The sequence below is a fragment of the Cricetulus griseus genome, chromosome 5 (assembly GCF_003668045.3).
Source record: "Cricetulus griseus strain 17A/GY chromosome 5, alternate assembly CriGri-PICRH-1.0, whole genome shotgun sequence".
In the NCBI taxonomy this organism is placed as follows: domain Eukaryota; kingdom Metazoa; phylum Chordata; class Mammalia; order Rodentia; family Cricetidae; genus Cricetulus; species Cricetulus griseus.
This window is the reverse complement of record NC_048598.1, coordinates 3,944,322-3,964,790: the sequence shown is the minus strand read 5'-3', so window position 1 is coordinate 3,964,790 and position 20,469 is coordinate 3,944,322. Positions and strand designations below refer to the sequence as shown.

Genomic DNA, 20,469 nt, shown 5'->3' with positions numbered 1-20,469 from the left:
CCGGACGCGTCCAGTGAGGGGCGCGTCCTTCCGGTCTCAGAGTCGCGCCTCCGTTCAAACCGGCGCGATGGCGGGTGTTCGTGAGACGGAGCCGGAGCCGGAGCCGGAGCCGGCGCCGGCGCGGGACCAGGATGGGCGCGCCCCCGCAGACTTCCGAGTGCGCTGCACCCTGAAGCGGGCGGTGGCGGAAGTGATGGGGCTGTGCGGGCGCTTCGTGCGGGAGCTCGGGGCCGCGCTGCCCGACGACGTCCGGGAGCTGGCGCTGCGGGACGCGCAGTGGGTACGATCGCCCGGGCCGAGCCTCCTCCCCCCGCCGCCGGGCTCCGGGAGGCACAGGCGGGCGAATCCCGAGTTCCAGACCAGCTGGGGCCGCGCAGACACACCCCGACCCCGCCCTACCCCGTTGGCCTCGTAACCCTCTTCCCTTGTCGCCTGTATTTTTGCAAATCCCCGAAGATGGTGGTTTCTGAGGAGAGACAACTAGAAGTCGAGGGGTCACGGCCTCTGGAACAGATAGATGCACAGTCTGTGTGTAGGGGACTGCGTTCAAGCTTGTCGTGCAGCTCCTTTGTGACCGGATGACAACAGTGCCGAGTAAAAATAGAGGTTATCAGTCTCAGAAAGAAAGAAAAAAAAAGAATTAGGAGGGTCCAGAGATGTACTCAGCGGCAAGTGTCCTTGTAGCATGCACCAGACAGAGGTTAAGTAAAAGGATAATGAAGAAACCCAACTCAGATTGTAATTCTGTGTTGCCGTTTTGTGTTCGGTGTACAGTATACGGTGGCTACTATGTTATTCCCTCCTTGGAGTCAAGGCAACATCTCAACATTTTTAGTAGTTATTTTGGGAGACAGCTGTAAATACGAGGGTTTGTCTGATCCTAGAAAAAATGCTAAGTAATTTAGAACACCTATAAGACTTAACCTCTTATATCCTGTTGGGTGAGATCGGAAAGGGAATGAAAAGTAATGGTTTGTTGAGAAGCCTTGACAATGTTGATATGCCTCTAAGTAAAGCTGAATAGTATAGTAGCATGTTCATCAATGGTTGGTGAAGCTGCAGTGATCATTTCAAAGACAGTTTTTATTCTCATCTAATCTTTGAGAGCTTAACACAGTAAGAATCTTATCCTATTAAATCTTCCTTTTCTCCATTAGTGCTGGGGATTGAATGCAGAGCCTTGCTCACACTAGTAAAGTGTTGTCCACTGAGCTGTATTGTAGCCCTTTTTGTAAGATACTAGTATAGGGTCTGTACTATGACTCATAATTATAAGTCATTTATTCATATTTATTTTTAATTACACAAGTGATACAAGAGGCATGCTCATTAAAAATATTTTCAAAAAATAGCATTTATTAGGTCCTCCGTGAATTCCGAATCTGTCTGAACCCCTTCTGGAAATAACTTACTATTTTGGAGAGCACGTGGTGAGCCTAAACCTTCTTTAGAGTCTTACAGTTTACCACTCTGTGTTCTGGTTTGTCTATGTGGCCATTCTGATAAGTTGTCACTGATAGAACCTGTGCAGTCACTAATGTGTGGTAAGGGTATTTAGTCCTCTCCTAACAGTTAACTTGGACTTTATCTTTTTCCTCAGTGTTTCATTATTTCCATTCTGTTCCACAGAGATCCGTTACTATCTTACTAAAATGTTTGAATTCAGGATTTAGACTCCCTTCTGCTGACGTGGCTGCTGTAAATTTATTGCAGACTTTTGAATCTGCTGTGGAGGAGAATGTCAGCATCAACGGACAAGCCTGGCAGGAAGCTGCCGACCACTGTCTTATGGGTATGTGGCTTGACTCTTCCTCTGTCATTAATTTCTGAGCTTGTTTTTGCAGCTAACTTTATTTTGAATGCTATTTTATAATTTGTTTTCTTATCTCTCTGTGGTGGTTTGAGTAGGAATGGCCTCCATAGGGTTATGTATTTGAGTTCATAGTCACCAGGAAGTGGCACTGTTGAGAAGCATTAGGAGGTGTGGCCTTTGTTGGAGGAAGTGTGTCCCTGGGAGTGGACTTGAGGTTCCAAAAGCCCATGCCAAGCCCAGTGTCTTTTCTCTCTCTCTCTCTCTCTCTCTCTCTCTCTCTCTCTCTCTTTCTCTCTCTCTCTGCTTGTGGATCAGGATTCTGTCTCTCCCTGTGCTTGTGGATTTTTCTCTCTCTGCTTGTAGTGTTCAGCTTCTTCAGTGCCTGCTTGCATGTCCCCATGCTCCTTGCCAAGATGATAATGGACTAAGCCTTTGAAACTAAACAAGCCCCTAATTAGATGCCTTCTCTTATAAGAGCTGCCTTAGTCATGGTGTCTCTTCACAGCAATAGAACCCTGACTAAGACACACTCTCTCTTTAATGAACATTGTTTTGGAGGGAGTTGTGCATGTCAGTGGAGGTCAGAGGACACTTTCAGGAGTTGTTTCTTTTCACCATGAGGACTTCAGGGTCAAACTCAGGTCCTTGGTGGCAGGCGTTTTTTTTTATGCTTGGCCATCTCACTGGCTTCTATATCATTTATCTTAAAGCATATTTAAAGTATTATGGGAAAAAAGAAATTAGTGTAGATTACTGAAGTCGTAGCCCAGAAGAAACTTGGTGGGTACCTTGATCTGTCCTGTCTGGTGTCTGGTGTCCTGAAAGGTCTTTCGTCTGCTCTTCGGGTGCTTCTGCAGTAGGGCTGTCAGAGATGTTGTAGAATTATCCCCAGTTAAAGAAATAGGCTCAGAAAACCCCTGCATTTCCTCATAAGCCTGGTTTATGTTTCTGCAGTGCGTAGATGACACTTAGAATGGATAATGAAGTGTTCTTATGTGTAAAGTTAAACTCTGTGAGTATCCTGCAAAGGGTGTTACAGATTTGTAGATGGCTTCTAAAACTGTTAGCTTACTCCAAAGACTTGATTGTACCTTTGTTTGTTTGTTTTTGAGATAGGGCTTCTCTGTGTGGCCATGGCTATCTTGGAACTCTGTAGACCAGGTTTGCCTCAAACTCAGAGATCCACCTGCCTCTGCCTCCCAGGTGCTGGGATCAAAAGTGAGTGCCGCTAGTGCTGGCTTAGACATGACTGTGCCTCACTCGTGGTGCTGGCATGTCTAAAGAAGGCAAAGTGCTAACGGAAGAAAGGGCAGTGTAGGAAGGGACATCAGTGGACAGGGAGTGGTCCGTTTGGGAAGTGAGGCAGGTGTCCCTGTGTCTGCAGAACTCTCCAGAAGCGCAGTGTGCCATCTGTCCCTCTGGGAACATCACTCAGGGATGAGCATCACTGATGTCACTCACTGCTTTGGGTTCACATTGTCCAGTCATTTGAGCTGATTACAGGCCTACCAGCAACTCTAGTGACTATAACGTTTCTTCTACACAGTAAGAGAGTGCTTTGCCCAGAAGACTTTCTTGTCTGTTACCTGGGACCATGTTAGCCATCTCACTGGCTTCTATATCACTGTCTTTTAAAATTACCAAAACATATTTTGGGTTTACACATTAAATGGATAAAAACCAACAGCATCTGTTTTGTAAAATATTAACCCAATAATTGGTGATTAGTAGGGGATATATTTTTTTAAAAAAATTAGCTGGGGTTGGGGATTTAGCGCTCTCAGTGGTAGAGCGCTAAAGGCCCTGGGTTTGTTCCTCAGCTCCGGAAAAAAAATTAGCTAGAAGTACTTTGCACACCGAATAGGTTTTCAATGGGTGTTTATTTGAAACAAAGCATACAAAAAGTCACAAAGGAGTGAAATGTTTGGAAAGCCAGTAGTGAGTTGGGAAAAACAATAGCAAATGTGTCAAGAAAGGTAAGTTGTAAGGGATTTGTACTTTACCACGTGGTCTTGGAGGAATCACAGGAGTGGTGTGTGTGTGTGTGTGTGTGTGTGTGTGTGTGTGTGTGTTCAGTGCTGGTGAACGAGCCTACGGACTCACTTATGTCAGGTAGGTCTTGTGTCTGTGCTGTATACCCCAGTCTTTATAAGGGCAGCTCCTTGAGAGCAGAAGTCTGCTTTTAGAAATAGACACCCATTTGTTTGTACATTGTGGTTTTACAAATTCTACCCCTTGAGGGCGCTAGGAAACCATTTTCCTACATAGAAGATTTCCCTGACTGATGAGATGGCTGAGCTGAGAAAGGTGCTTGCTGTGCAAACCTGGGTGCAGGTGGAAGGCAAGAACCGATTCCTTCGAGTTAGGCTGTGGCATGTGTGCCATCCCCATCACACACACATAAGTTTCTAAAAAGAACTTTTATAAAATCGTGCCCTGTTCTTTGCAGGCCAGTGACTGCTTTTCAAAAGGATGTAATAAAATTTAAAGCTGCTTATTTCACTAAGTGTTCCAAGTGAGACATGTTCCTCAGGTCCTCCAGAGAAGCCCTGAGTGGACTAGGTTTGTTACAGGAGTGAGAGGCCACACCTACTATACTTCGAAGTGTAGAAGTGACGTACGTATGCAGACATACACCAGACAGCTTGCCGAACATTTCAGAAACAGGTGCCAGTCAGGCTTCTCCCTGGTAAAGCTTTAGTCAATGAGACTAGACCGGCATAACAGAGCTCAGGGTGCAAGCCATCTAACCGAGACTTGGGTCCTTAGCGTTGTGCTTCTTAGTTGTTTGCTTTCAGTACTGGGATTCAGTGCAGATCCCTCACAGTGCTGCCTTCTCCAACCAGGGTTTTTACTCTGAAGTTATTTTTTTAGATGAGGCCCAGTGCGTCTCTCTGCACTCACTTCTTCAGGGTGCTTCATTTCTGTGCCCTATCCTAGACCTTGTGAGTCCAGATTTACACACTGGTAACACACTCCCCAGGTAATCATTCCTTCTTGAACTTGAGAACCATTTTCTTACAGTAAAGAGCTGGTAAAACATTTGTCCCCAAGTCACCATACCTTTCATGCCCTCACCCCTGAGTCAGATGTCACATCTGGCATTCTTCTCACTGCTGTTGTCACAGGGTGGGTTGGCACAAAATAAAGTGAAAGCTTGTCCATGGTATGAGATGCCCTTTATAGTTAACAATTGCGGGGAAGAGGATGCAGGGCTGGACCCAGGGCCCTGCGAGCTGTAAGCCCATGCTCTGCAGCTGAGCTGCACCTCAGCCCTTTCCCCTGCAGTTAACCCATGTAGGATGCTCTGTCTGCAACGACTCCGTGTCCTTACAGTTCCCTTCCCCAGAGGTGTTTTCCTCCCTGGCCCTTCTCATTCGGTGCCTTGTTTACACCTGGATTTCAAGCTCAGATGTTGTTTCTGTTCAGTCATTCACTCCCACCGGCGGTGTTTCCTTGTTGTGTGTCCTCTGTCTTTATGTCCCTGCTGCGTTTGTCAGGTTACAGTTGCCGGCCCCTTGGGGTCATGCTCTGCTTGTCTTTGTAGTTCACGGAGGTGTTTGATAACTGACTGGTACAGGAATGAGGGGGCTTCGTTAGTTTGCCACACTGTTTTCTTTAGTTATTTTGTGAATTGAGCTGTATAATGTTTCTATACTAACATGGACCTTTTCTGAAGTAGACTCTGACATCAAAGTTCTTGAAGATGAATTTGATGAGCTCATAGTAGATGTGGCAACAAAACGCAGGCAGTACCCCAGAAGGATCCTGGAGAGCGTCATCAAAACCTTGAAAGCTCAGCACGAGACTCTGGTGAGATGATTACATTTAAATCCTCACACTTACATTACCTCCAAATAGTGCAGGCTCACCTCAAACTTTTGCCCTTCCAACCTTCATCCTGAGTGCTGGGATTACAGTTTGTACTACCATGTTGTGTGATGTTTTGCTCTTTTGGCTCTTTGACCTTTATGAGGGGCCTGCCACCCAGCCCCCCCCCCCCAAAATCATACATGGAGTCTTATTATTACTTCCAAATGTCTGGCCTTAGCTTGGCGCTATCCAGCTTTTTTTGTTGTTGTTTTTAAATTGACCTGTCTACCTTTTCCCTCTGGGCTTTTTTTTTTTTTTTAAATGTCAATTACATCTCCATTTATTATTTATTTATTTTGGTTTTTCGAGACAGGGTTTCTCTGTAGCTTTGGAGGCTGTCCTGGAACTCGCTCTTGTAGACCAGGCTGGTCTCGAATTCACAGAGATCCGCCTGCCTCTGCCTCCCGAGTGCCTTTTGTGTTTCTTACTTTCCTTCTCCGTGGCTGGCGGGATGGCTGGCCCTTAGCATCCTCCTCTCCTTGTTCTCTTGCTGCTGCTCCTTCCTCTTTTCTCCTTCTGTTTATCCTCTCTGCCTGCCAGCTCCGTCCATCCTTGCTCCTGCCTTGTTATTGGCCATTCAGCTCTTTATTAGAACATCAGGTGTTTTAGGCGGGCAAAGAATCACAGCTTCACAGAGTTAAACAAATGCAGCATAAACGAAAGTCACACACACACCTTAAACTAATATTCTGCCACACTATCACAGTGGCTGGCTTGGCATTTCAGATGGGCAGAGCCTTAGGCTTTGTTTTCTGTAGGTGTCAGTCACCATGCCAGTCACATGCTTGTCTGGGACAAATGGAAATGAAGCCAGCCCTGGCAGATTAGACCCGGGTCTCTTTCTGGGTGTTGACATTGGCTGGGGGTGGCATTGCCCCTCTTAATGACTATGGAGGCTTTAGATTGTACAATCCTCTATGCCTTTAGGTTTTTTTTTTTTTTTAAATCAGCATGCTTTTAAATGTGAACCTTCAGTCGTCCCTCCTTCAGCCGTGTTTCAGGGCATTAAAGGTCTGCAGTCGCTCTAAATATTCAAAGTCCTATCACAGTAGGGAAAGGAAAATTCATGAGAATTTTTTGTGTTTCTCACGGTGTTCGTCCTTAGAAAGGAAAAATGCCTGGTGTGTATTGACTGTGCCATGCTTCCTTCCTCACCTCCCTGACTTCCTAAAGGAAACCCTGAAACTAGTCAGTGAGGGTAGAGAGAGAAAACTGGAGAGCATTAGTTGTCCCTCCTCCTTTTTTACACTTTGGCTCTGGTTATCATTGAGCAAGAGTAGTAAGGAACATTTCCTTTTCCTTTTGCCTGACTGTGGGGGAGCCAGCTGTGTTGTGTGCTGCTGCAGGTGTGGACAGTAATGGGCTGGTGTGTAGTTTAGCCACTTTTGTAAAAGATCCTGTGAAAATTGCAATCCTGAGTTTCAAACATTTGTCCTGAATGAACTTCCATCATACTTTGGTCATTGCCTTATATGTTAAACACCACTATGCCTTGACTTCTTTTTTTCTGATTATAATAGTGCTATTTCCTACTGTATTCACCAGGGGGCAGTATATAAAAGGTATTCAAAGCCAGGCAGCGATGGGGGGGGGGGAGAAGAGGAGGAGGAGGGATCTATGTGAGTTCAAGGCCAGCCTGGTCTACAAACGGAGTTATTATCTGCGGCATCACATGTCTAAGTTAAATGCTTTCATTTGTGCTCTGTTTAGAAGCAGTATCGCCCGGTTGTGCATCCCTTGGACCTGAAATGTGACCCTGACCCAGGTAAGCTGTTGGAGAATGTGTTGGAAATGAAGCATCCTTTGTCATGGTCCCCAGCTGTGCGCGGCCTCGCCTCCACAGTCGATGCATAGCGCTTGTCTTTAGATGTCTGTGATACCCTCTGTCATTCTGTCAGCCTCGAGTTTTCCCTCCCCACAATCTCAAATGTTAGATGCTCCAGGCTGCAATGCACAGCTGCTGGCTGTGTCTCTACTGACAGAAACGCCATTCTCTTTCAGTTTTGCTGTAGGTTTCTTTTGTTGGTTTGTTTTTTTTTGTTTTCATGATTCAGATTTTATCTTTAATGTGGTCTTCCTGGTTTTCTACAATGTGTGTTATATATAACTTCTTGAGTTAGTGTAGACAGTTGTTTTTTTTTGTTTCTGTTTTTGTTTTGGGGGTTTTCGAGACAGAGTTTTTCTGTGACTTTGGAGCCTGTCCTGGACCTCGCTCTTGTAGACCAGGCTGGCCTCAAACTCACAGAGATTTGCCTGCCTCTGCCTCCCGAGTGCTGGGACTAAAGGCTTGCGCCACTAACGCCCGGCTAGACACGGTTTTCATAAACACAGTGAAGGCCACAGTTGACCAGTCCAGCTTTATGTTCAGATTTATGCATAGTTCCAGTTTCCAGTCCCAGCTCTTTCATACCAAGCCCCGCCTTTGCTACCTTCTGTTGTGCGGATACAGTATCCTTTCTGCCCTTACTTTTGTTTCTCAATTTGGAAGAGGCATTCTGTAGTTCTGTTCCTTTAATGTCTCCTATAAAATTGTAACTGCTCTAGTGAAGTTATCTGACTTTATCCAGTCCTTTAAACTCCATGAGCAAGAAATGGACCTTTGTACCCTCTGTGCATTGAATAAGGACACCCCCACTCCCAGTTTTCTGTGTTTTTCACGTCAATTTTAGTTTTCCTGGTTAAATGAAAGGTAAAATTTACCTGCTAGGACTCTTGTCCTGCTGAGGATGGAGCTTAGGACCCTGCCCCTGCCAGACAAGTGCTGACCAGGAGCTACATCCCCAGCTGGCTTTGTTTTGTTTGTTTTGTTTTTTGAGGGCAGGGAACTCATGATCCTCCTGTCTCCACCTCCTGAGTGCTGGAATCCCAGGTATAAGCCACCATGTCTGGCTCAGTAGCTTCTTTTTTGTACTTGTGATTAGTTAGATTTATCAATCAAATTTTCAAAATTCTGAAATAGCTATTATTTTTAACTTTTTGCCTGCCTTTTGGGCTTGCTTCTTGCTAGTACTTCCTTAGGCAGCTCAGGTAAAGGTTGTCGGGGGCCAGCTCTGAGTTTCTATTTCATCTTTGCTTTTAAATTTTATTTGCTTTCATCATGTTGAATATATTGAACCCATTATCATTTTTTAGGAAGGTTTTTTAACATTTTTATTTTTAAACCACAGGTATGTTGGTAGGCATGAATACAGGTGCCAGAACAGGCTAGAGGCATTGGATTCCCCAAAGCTGTAGTTAGAAGTGGCTGTCAGCTGCCCATTGTGAGTGCTGGGAGTTGAACTCAGGTTCTCTGCAAGAGCAGTTGGAGCTCTTAACTGCTGAGCCATCTCTCCAGCTCCTATCCTTGTTCCTTGTAAATAGTGGTTTACTAGGATGGAGTTCTTGTGCCATTCAGCTTTGTGAGATCTCTGCTTGGCCTGGTGCTCCACACCTGTAACCTTGCTCACAGTGCTCTAACTTTCACTCTGTGTTCAGGCTGTACCAGGTATGTACTGGGCCGGTGCCTTTCATTCTTGTCTAAAGTTACCTATCTGATCCTCTCCCTTCACGTAGCTCTCTGTTCACACTGTCACCTCACTAGAGAGATTGTCCATGTTACCCTGCATCACAGTCCTTTACAACCCTTGTCAGGCCTACCACTCCCTGGTACCCTGCCATTCCTTTAACTGAATGGGGAGCTCCTTGGTTCCATCAGGCTGGCCAGGGAGCTGCCCCTGCCTCCTGCCCCTGCCTCCTGCCCCTGCCTCGACAGCCCTGGGGTTGCAGACATGCACTGCTGCGCCTAGCTGGGGATTGGCAGTGTGCTCCATAGTCACTTTACTCAGGAGCCGTCTGTCAGCCCTGTGGTGTGTGCCTGATTGACTTTAGCTCTTAGGACTTGGGACGGTGTGTTTGCTGCATCACCTCTGCAGGACGTTCCTCCCTCCCGAATTCACTGAACGTTCCCTGGACTTGTGCTTGTTTTGCCTCTTCAGAGTCTCTCCCTCCTGCTACTAGTTTGTGCTGCCTTCACCTAGTCACGAGCAGTCCAAGGCCAGGGCCATGGCTTAAGAGGCTGTGGGCACATGTCATACTGGAGATACCGGGTCTGACCATGAGTCACGGGTGGGCACACGGTGCAGGCCCAGGCCTGGCGATGTCACCATGTAGCACTTACCATGTAGCTTCACATACACTTGTTGGTTGGTGGTTTCCTGTCCCTGTTTCAGAGTAGGAAGGCTCGTCTCAGCCCTTGGTGTTAAACAAGGGAGCTGATGATACCACTTCCTACCCTGCTGGTGCACATCAGTTCCTTCCATTTTCAGAGAGGCAGATCTGTAGCTACTGTTGGCTAGCCAGGGTCTGCATAGTGCAGCAGTCCTGGCCAGGCTGTGCAGGTCGGTATCCTAAAGAAGTCCTACCAGTGTCGCCATGGCTGAGGGGTCAGCCGCCTCACGACTCCAGAAGCAGCATTGTGCTCAGAGGGTGGGTAGCATGAACCTGGAACAGTGTGTTCAGGTGAGAGGAAGTTTCTGTGGCAATGGTAGGTGGGCATTTATATCGATCCTATCAGGAGGACGAGCACTGAGAAATAAACCCAAGTCCATGGGACAAAAGAATTGGCAAATAAGATCAGACACTTGGCTGAGGCCAGATTAAAACCTCTGGGTCCATTTTGATGGGCCTGGCTGGGCATTGGTGGCACACACATTTTATCCCAGCACTCAGGAGGCAGAAGCAGGTGGATCTCTGTGAGTTTGAGACCAGCCTGGTCTATAGTGTAAGTTCCAGGACAGATTCCAAAGTTACACAGAGAAGCCCTGCCTCAGGAAAAAACAACACAAACAAACAAACAAACAAAAACCACAAAAAGGGTTTTTGACAGACCCAGGGGAAACTGTAGTTGTTTGTTTTGTTTGCTTGCTTTTGCTTGCTTGTTTTTACTTTTTTGGCTGTTTGACTCTTTCGGGGGCCCTGCAACCCAGCTCCCAAATAAATCACACACAGAGGCTTATTATTACTGATAAATGCCGGCCTTAGATTGGTTTTTTTCTAGACAGCTTTCCTTAAGTTATCCCATCTACCTTTTGTCTCGGGTGTTTTCTTTTTCTTAGTTCTGTGTATATTGCTTTCACTCTTGTTCCGTGGCTGACTGGGTGGTGGGGTGGCCGGGTGGCCGGGTGGCTGGGTGGCTGGCCCCCAGCATCCTCCTCTCATTTTCTTGCTCCTCAGACCCTCTTTTTCTCCTTCTGTGTATTCTCTCTGTCTGCCAGCCCCGCCTATCCTTGCTCTTTTCTTGCTGTTGGCCATTCAGCTCTTTATTAGAACTGATTATTTATTATTATTATTATTACTATTTATTATTATTATTATTATTATTATTTATTAGGTGTTTTAGACAGGCATAGAACCACAGATTGACAGAATTAAACAAATGCAGCATAAAAGAATACAACACATCTTTGCATCATTACATGTTCCACAGCATAAACAAATGAAACACATCTTAAAATAATATCCCACAACATGATTGCCACCACAGTGCTGAAGAGGAGTGAGTTGTGTGGACTCATAGCTCTAACCTGTTGGTATTTTCAGCAGGAATGCTGATCTCAATCCTCATCAACTCACGGCATCGCTGGCATCAGCTGCCTCCTTAGAAACTGAGACAAGCCGGTTACCCTTGAGCACGCTTGCTTGTTCGTGCTCAGGAAATACATTGGGAGCACATGGGAAGCTCTCCAGTGGCGCATTTCTGCTGAATTTGCAGGCTTTGGGGGTTCATGTTCCTTTGTTTAGACAGGCAGTGACCCGGAAGCAAAACCAGGCTTATTACTCAACCTTTCATTTCCACTTTTTCATTTCCCTCTGTTTTAGAAAGCAGGCAGCCAGGGGAGGCTGTGTTCTCAGAGGCTCTGAACTTCCACATTTTGTAAGGGCAAACTTTTCCCCAGCTATCTACTGATTAACTATTTACCAGTAAGACATGGTTCTCGTTAGTCAGGAGCACCCTTGAGTAGTCATCAGTGTAAAGCCCTGGAATGAAAAGGTTCTTTCCCGTTACCCTGCATTAAACACGTAGTGATGGCAGGGATGTCTCAGGGCCTCCTACAGTCGACACGTGAGTTCTAAGCTGGCCCTGCAAGCAGAGCCTTCAGGCAGCCCCTCTTGTGTCCTGACAATGCTGTCTGGCTTTGGGCGCTGCTGGACAATCTGCGGGTAGCACTCACAAGGATGTACACTTCAGGGTTCACATTTGCACCTGGGATTCGAACTTCAGTTTAAAGAGGGAAAGAGATAGTATGGCCAGGGAGTACAGATTTAGGTTCCTGCAAATTTCATGTTGCAGTGTGGCAACAGTTTTGTGGAGTTTTACAAAACAATAGAGAAATCATAAATGAGCTCTGCATTTTTAATGCACCAGTGGAAGTGTCAGGTCACAGATGGCCTAAGGTGCTGTCTGCTGGTGGCTCAGCTTTCTGGTGGATAGAAACAGGTCTGTGTGTACATCTCCAGGGATTTATCTAATGGTGATAAAGTTGTTGGGTCACTTACAAAGGAGGCACACTTGGTAAAGACAGCTGGGATAAGTGGCTCTGGACTGGAAACATTGTATCCTTTCCCCATTGTACTAAGTAAGTTAATCAGCTTTGGAAGTCTCCCTATGAGGTGTGGTTCTTTCAGGAACTTTTGTTGGCACTGTTAAGAGTGGAATCCCAGCACTCGGGAGGCAGAGGCAGGAGGATCTCTGTGAGTTCGAGGCCAGCCTGGTCTACAAGAGCTAGTTCCAGGACAGCCTCCAAAGCTTATTGCCATCCTGATGATGCTCTTGTAGGGCCCGTGAGGAGGAGGAGGCATGAGAACGCTTCTAGGGGAGGCCGTCACAGCTTCTTACCATGGACTGTCAGCCACCAGCACTAGGTCCTAAGACAGAATTCGTGTGCCAGGAGTGTTTCTGTGTTCTAGTTATAAACCATGACAGATTGACTTAGAATCCTTGTGAGCAAGGGAGCAAAAAGCTTATTGCTTTGGAATTTCTTCAGGTATTTATGTTGGAAAGTGATGTCTTTAACTTTCTAAAACTTTTTATCCATTGTGTGTGTTTGTGCACACATACGTGCGTGCTATAGCTTGGGCATGGAGGTCAGAGAACAACTCCCCCCTTCCACCACATGGGTTCCAGGAATCTAACTCAGATTGTCAGGCTTGGCAGCAAGTGCCTTTTCCTGCTGCACCATCTTGCCAGCCCAGAAAATAATTTTTATGTCTATGCAGCATATCCACATGCTTTATGAGTTTTGCTCAGCTTTGTGTTTAGTACAGGATGGCCTGTAATGTGTGGTCCTCTTGCTGTTGCTTTCCGGGTGCTGAGATCACAGGTGTCTGTCTCCTTCCTGACTGTTAGAGGTCATTTTGAGAGACCTATCTCCTCTGCCTCCCAAGTGCTGGATTAAAGGTGAACACCACCACACACTGCAGATACCTTTTAAATGCAAAGGCTTCAATTTACTTAATTAAAAAAGAAGAGGTACTGTAAATTCATAGTTAGACATTTAATTTTAAAATGGTCAGGAGTTTCATTATCCTGGGGCTCAGTTTTTCAGAACTATCTGTGAGTTTACATCTTAGGAGGACAGTGTGTGATTTCTGGCAGAGTGGTCTTTGACAGGGTTACTTTGGATTCTAGAAGATGTGCCCTCTAATTCTATCCAGTTGCAGTCCCCTTCTCGGGTTATTTGTAAAGGTGGCCATGAGGCCTGCTCTGAAATGGCCTGAGACTGACAGGATGTGTGGTGGCTGCAGCAGATGAGGCTTCGGGGTGTGTCCTTCTTCCCGGGTGCTTGCCTTTCAGAGGCAAGTTCCCCAGAAGACTCGTTGCACTTACCAGAGTCACTTTTTGTTTTGTTTTGTTTTAGTTTAGTTTTTTTTTTTTTTTTTTTTTTTTTTTGAGACAGGGTCTCTCTATGTAGTCCCAGCTTTCCTGGAACTTGCTCTGTAGACCAGCTGACCTCGAACTCACAGAGACCTCCTGCCCCTGTGTCCTAGCTGCAGGGATTAAAGGCGTGTGCCACCATGCCCGGCTGCCCACTAGCTTCACTTTTGATCTTTCTCATTCCTGTGGAAAAACATCAGTCTGGTGTTGGGTCCTTAGACCTTACACTGTGTACACATCCTTCAGTGTGAGCATTGTCACTGCAGCTATGTATACATCCTTCAGTGTGAGCATTGTCACTGCAACTATGTACATACACATCCTTCAGTGTGAGCATTGTCACCGTAGCCCCTGACAGTTGCTTCTCTCTGGTTTTCTCCCAGACTTGTAAATTCCTGGGTGTGTAGACACTGGAGGCTACCCACCAGTCCTGGGTGTGTAGACACTGGAGACTATCCTCCAGTCCTGGGTGTGTAGACACTGGAGGCTGTCTTCCAGTCCTGGGTGTGTAGACACTGGAGACTATCCTCCAGTCCTGGGTGTGTAGACACTGGAGACTGTCCTCCAGTCCTGGGTGTGTAGACACTGGAGGCTGTCCTCCAGTCCTGGGTGTGTAGACACTGGAGGCTGTCCTCCAGTCCTGGGTGTGTAGACACTGGAGACTATCCTCCAGTCCTGGGTGTGTAGACACTGGAGACTGTCCTCCAGTCCTGGGTGTGTAGACACTGGAGGCTGTCCTCCAGTCCTGGGTGTGTAGACACTGGAGGCTGTCCTCCAGTCCTGGGTGTGTAGACACTGGAGGCTGTCCTCCAGTCCTGGGTGTGTAGACACTGGAGGCTGTCCTCCAGTCCTGGGTGTGTAGACACTGGAGACTGTCCTCCAGTCCTGGGTGTGTAGACACTGGAGACTGTCCTCCAGTCCTGGGTGTGTAGACACTGGAGACTATCCTCCAGTCCTGGGTGTGTAGACACTGGAGGCTGTCCTCCAGTCCTGGGTGTGTAGACACTGGAGACTGTCCTCCAGTCCTGGGTGTGTAGACACTGGAGACTGTCCTCCAGTCCTGGGTGTGTAGACACTGGAGACTGTCCTCCAGTCCTGGGTGTGTAGACACTGAAGACTGTCCTCCAGTCCTGGGTGTGTAGACACTGAAGACTGTCCTCCAGTCCTGGGTGTGTAGACACTGGAGACTATCCTCCAGTCCTGGGTGTGTAGACACTGGAGACTATCCTCCAGTCCTGGGTGTGTAGACACTGGAGACTGTCCTCCAGTCCTGGGTGTGTAGACACTGGAGGCTGTCCTCCAGTCCTGGGTGTGTAGACACTGGAGGCTGTCCTCCAGTCCTGGGTGTGTAGACACTGGAGGCTGTCCTCCAGTCCTGGGTGTGTGGACACTGGAGGCTGTCCTCCAGTCCTGGGTGTGTGGACACTGGAGGCTGTCCTCCAGTCCTGGGTGTGTAGACACTGGAGGCTGTCCTCCAGTCCTGGGTGTGTAGACACTGAAGGCTGTCCTCCAGTCCTGGGTGTGTGGACACTGGAGGCTGTCCTCCAGTCACCTTCCTTTTCCTATACTAGTCTTCAGTTGCCCTCGCCTACTGTTTTTGATCTGTTTCTTTATTTGGGTATAGTGTATCCTATCCACTGCCTCCGATCCTGTACTCCTCAGTCCATTTGGCACCAGATCTCTGTTTAAGGCAAGCTGTCCATAACATAGTCCCTGTGTGAGCTGACAGCACCCTCTTTCATTAGGAAGTGCCTGACAGCATGACTGTGTTGTGCCCTGTCCTAGCTTTTGAGTACCTGTGATCACCACTGAAGATCCCATGCTTAGAGACAGCCAGCCCTCCCAGGAGAGGCTCGACTGCTCATTGGTGTGCACGCTGCCCTCTAGTGGCCCTTCGGAAAAAGTTGTTGGATGTGTGTGAGTAAGGGATGCTGTAGTTTGTAAAAGGGATTTATAGTTTTGCCAGAAATACTGAATGTCTTATTTTAGAATACCCCATCACACACCTGGGTGTGATAATCTATAAGTATGAAAGCCTAGAGCCCAGCTCCATTTTATACACAAGCCCATGTCACTCTTGGGCTTATAGGTTTTCATTGTTTGTACATGAAAAATAGGTATTGTTTAGCAAGGGGAAGATAAAGACCAAAAACGGTGGTATGAGGTATTTTAGGAATTGTTTGTAGTAGTCCTGTGGAAGCGGCACACTAAGTGCCTAGTCCTGCAGAGGGAAAGGACTGTGCGCACTGGAGTGGGGCTCTTTTGGATCATGTGACCATGGCTGATGCACACAAGGATACGAATGCTTTTTGCTGTGTTAGGGTTCTCTAAAGATACAACCGATGAAATGAATTTGAGAGAGAGACAGAGTATTATAGAGTGGCCTACGGGCTACAGTCCAGGTAGTTCATCTTTGGCTGTCTCCTGAGCAAAGGCCAAGGTAGCTTTTGAGTCAGTTTCCAGTCTGGTGCTGGAGTCCCAGGGATGAGCTGTTGGTCTTCAGTCTACATTGAAATACTAGAGACGGAGGTTCTCCACCAGGGAAGGAATGCCTCAGCAGCAGGCAGTGCAGGATGCACGTGATGGTCAGAACACAGCTTTGTGAAGCGGGGATCCCTCCTGCAGGGTTCCCTGCCTTGCCTCCGCTCTAGGACTGAACTGTCAGCCAACCCCTTTGCAAGCACTTTGCTGAGTTATCTCACTGGCCCATGTTTTGCTTTTGTAAAATTCACAATCATTTAAAGTCTTAGCCTGTGTTTGTCTTAAAACTTGATGATGTGTGGAGGTGTCAGCTGCAAGAATGTTTATAGAACAGAGGCTGGATGCTCCTGGGGCACAGCGGGGGCTGCTCAGCACCCCACCTGTGTGCACACCTTTGAATTGCACTCTGCTGACCTCCTGGTCCTCTTACTCATCTTGATAAATTGGATAGGACGTTGTCTTTAGTAGATTACAAAGTACTGTAAGAAAGATTAGTCTAAGGTGAATGGTCCTAACAGATTTCTGTCTGGATTGCATCTAAACGTCTTTACGGTTGGCTAATGAGATAAAGAAGCTAAAATACTGTTTGGTGGTTTCTTGCAGCTTCTCATGTGGAAAATCTGAAATGTCGCGGGGACGCTATAGCTAAGGAAATCAGTGACGCCATGAAGGTAAAAGCTGTAAATCAGTGGTGCCATGAAGGTAAAAGCTGTGCTAGGCATATAGAGTAGGAAAAGACTGGTGTTGGTGGGCGCCAGGCATGTTTGCAGCTGTAGGAGGATGCTCAGGTCTCTAACAGGTTAAGTTCATTCTGTCAGTGCACCACCACCACCAGTCTTATCCCCAAAATTTAGTGTGTGTGTGTGTATCTTTTAGTCTTAGCTTTAAGTTTAATTCCTCCATTTAAATGGGCATTTTAAAATATAAAGTCAAATAAACATGTCACCAAGAAATCAGGTCTCAGTAATACACTTGACTTAAAGAATGCTGGGGCTGGAGAGATGGCTCACAGGTTAAGAACACTGACTGCTCTTCCAGAGGTCCTGAGTTCAATTCCCAGCAACCACATGGTGGCTCACAATCATCCATTATGGGATCTGGTGCCCTCTTCTGGTGTGCAGATATACATGGAAGCAGAATGTTGTATACAATAAATAAATAAAATATTAAAAAAAAAAAAGAATTACAATGCTACGTATCCATGTGTGTGTAGTGTGGCTGTGTCTGTGTGTTCACCTTTCAACCTGAGCTTTTTCCTTCCCAAGGCTTTGCCTGTGTTAATTGAACAAGGAGAAGGCTTTTCCCAGGTCTTAAAGATGCAGCCTGTCATCCAACTGCAGAGGATCAACCAGGAAGTCTTTTCCAGCTGTTACAGGAGAGCTGATACCAAGCCCAGCAAGTCTATAACACAAGTGGAAACCACACCAACCGAAACTGCAGCCAGGAGCACATCGAACATAGTGCTAAAGAGAAAGCATGCCCCTGACTGCTCCCAGAGACGGCGCTACCCTCTTCGGCCAAAGAGAATTAATCTTGACACATAAACTGTTTGTTGGGGAATTGGAGGTCAGTCCTGTCAGCACTCAGGTCACTGCCTGCTGCTTGGGAGACCTCATTTAAAGTCACCGTGACTCTGCACAGGTGCAGTGCACTGTTCTGCCTGGACTGGCCTATGGTGTCATTCTCTGCCACCCTGATCTCCCTCTGTGGTAGGTGAAAGCCTTTTGAGCATGGCACAGAGCTGTATGTGTCCTCAGATGCCATCAGTCCCTGTTGCCTTGCGGCTGTCGAGGTATCCCAGGGATGTGCTCTGAGGGGTTCTTGATGGCAGCTTTCTCCACATGTGAAGCCCTGAGGTGGATCTTTGACTGGCCTTGGCTCTGCTCTGCACAGCAGCTGTGCATTGCTAGTGCAGTTCATCGGATGAACACACAGACGAAGGGCGCTTAATTTAGTGTTAGGGTTTTGTTTTGTGAGATAAAGGAGAAGGCTGTTATTTATTGTGCAGGAAATATTGCTCTAAAGAAGACCTGAGGCTGGAGCTCTGCTTCTTGCTTGTGCTTTCATCTTCATAGGTCTTTGAACATAATTTGAGTGGGAACTGATAGTTTCTTTTAAAGCCTTCATTTCCAAATAGATTCTTCCAGTTCAGAGTATATATTAGGATTACTGGTGAGTCATTTTACAGCAGACCTAAGCAGAGTGAACTGCTCTGGAAAAGGACATTTGTATAGGCGCTATAGTGTCAGACTTAAAAGGGTCTCAGCAAACTTACACTCTGAGACTCAGCCACAGCCTCTTACAGCTTGCACTTTGTCTCTTACGTGGTACATTGTAGATAGGGCCTCTGGCTTGTCACCTATTTCCTTGTTTGGTGACTACACACTTTTGTCCATTTTCAGAGGAATTTACTAATGGCTTAGAAGATCTGTATTGCTCTTGCTCGGTATGTCTTAATGATCATAAGCATCTAGGTTTTCTCCTTTGTCTGGTTTTCTCCTTTGGAAAAGCTTCATGGTGAGGCCACTTCATGGAACTTCTATATTCTGTTTTAGTGTTGAAATTTGGGATCAATGTATTCGTACAGAGCAATGTTTTGTATTTTAAGATAAGATGCTGTAAAGACCAAATTCTTGACACAGTGCTTTCTCCTGCTAACAAGGCATTCTTGGTACCGACGTTAGTAGGACAGCAGGTCAGCCCTCTGCATTTCACAGTGAACTGACCTTTGCCTTAAAATCACTTTGCGACTTCAGAAGGTGGCTGCTGTTGTGTGCTTCTTATGGCACTTATGTTCTGTGATGGATTTCACTTCGGAAGTGCCCAAGCAGGCAAGGCTAGGACAGACACCAGGCAATGGGGCAGTGTAGTAGGTTGCCATGAGCAAGTGTTCTATCAGCGACTTGGAGGATCCCACTTGGTGGCTCTGCTGGGCTTGACAATGCCATGTCCTAAAAGGGTCCCTTTCCACACTCAGGATCTGGGATGGCATCAAGAGGAGTTTGGAGTGATTACCTTTGTCTGGCATGTGACTTGACTCACTTAACACTGACCTTTGAGAGTCATTCAGTCCCCAGTGCAGAAGCCAAGTGACTGGGAACTCCAAGGATACTTGAGGCCCACTTATAACAGTTCTCACTGCGAGGTTATCTTCCAGGGGGACCTTTGGTAAAGGTGAAGATGTTTTTTGCCCGTTGTAACTTGAGCTGCTTGTGTGTGTGGAGGGTACTGCTGTCGTCAGTGAATAGAGGCTGCACATGCCCTGGATGGCTGACACACCCCATCTGCTTCAAGACCAGGGATACCGAGGCAGAAAAGCCTGCTGAGTGGAGAGGGGTCTGACAGCTTAAGGTGGTGTGATCATTGCAGCTTCCCCACCACTCTGGGAAGTGCTGTTTGTGAGGGCTGCACTTAATTCTTGTGAAAACAACCCACTGTTAGCCTTTGTAAGACAAAGTGTAATTTGTGATATTGTATAAAACTACACTGTAGAATATGTAAAAAAGGCCCCCAAATAAAAAATGAAATGTTAATTCTAATTGCATTTTTGTTGAGTTTAAGGGATGCATGCTGATAGAGTTAAATGATGTTATATCTTGGACTTGCTCTTAAGTATTTAAGCAAAGAGAAGGGACAGATTAATAGGTTAAGCAGGTGTATAAGAAGTGTTGATGGCATTGAACCTCTTTGATATAACAGTTACTTTGGGCCTAGAAATTTTATATGTATATTTCGTTTGTTTTGTTATGAAACAGCCAGACAAGTGAGGCGTGAAGTCTCAAGGAGCTAGCTCTACCCTGCAGGCCCAGCAGTGTAGAAGAGCAGTGCTGAGTAGGCTGTCACGGGGAGCTGTGGCTTCTTAGGCCATGGGCTAGCAAGATGAGAGTATGGAAGCAAAGAGAGAGAGAGCCGAAGGGAAAAAACTGAAAATTTTCTCTCTCTCTATTGGAAAAGGGAGACTGAATTGGAGAAGGTCTTAAAATTCTCTGTGAGGGCTGGAGAGATGACTCAGCAGTTAAGAGCACTGGCTGCTCTTGTAGAGGACCCAGGCGTGGTTCCTAGAGTCTACACAGTGACTCACAGCCATCTGTAACTCCAGCCCAGGGAATCTGACGCCCTCTTCTGGCCTTCTTGGGCACTGCACACATGTGGTTCACAGACTCATACAGACCGTCTAGACCCTGGGAAGAGAGAGCCCCAAGGAGACTGCAGATTCTTAATGTCAACAGTTGAGGGCTGTGAGATGGATCAGCAGGTGAGGGCACCTGCCAGCAAACCTGGTGGCCTGGATTTGATCTCCAGGATCACATGGTGGAGGGAGAGAGCCGACTCCCTCAAGTTGTCCTCTGACCTCCACGTGTGTACCATGTATCAAGTGTGCTGCCCCTCC

General features: G+C 46.7%; 1 protein-coding gene across 1 annotated transcript; it reads left to right on the top strand.

The window, feature by feature from the left end:
• The first annotated feature begins 27 nt into the window (after positions 1-27).
• Nsl1 (NSL1 component of MIS12 kinetochore complex) lies at positions 28-19,618 on the top strand. Its single transcript, XM_027418690.2, has 6 exons — positions 28-280; positions 1,714-1,792; positions 5,496-5,626; positions 7,397-7,451; positions 16,683-16,750; positions 17,345-19,618. Exons 1-6 carry the CDS (start codon positions 68-70, stop codon positions 17,621-17,623), a joined length of 825 nt encoding a protein of 274 aa, XP_027274491.1. The 5' UTR covers positions 28-67; the 3' UTR covers positions 17,624-19,618.
• Positions 19,619-20,469: the final 851 nt, after the last annotated feature.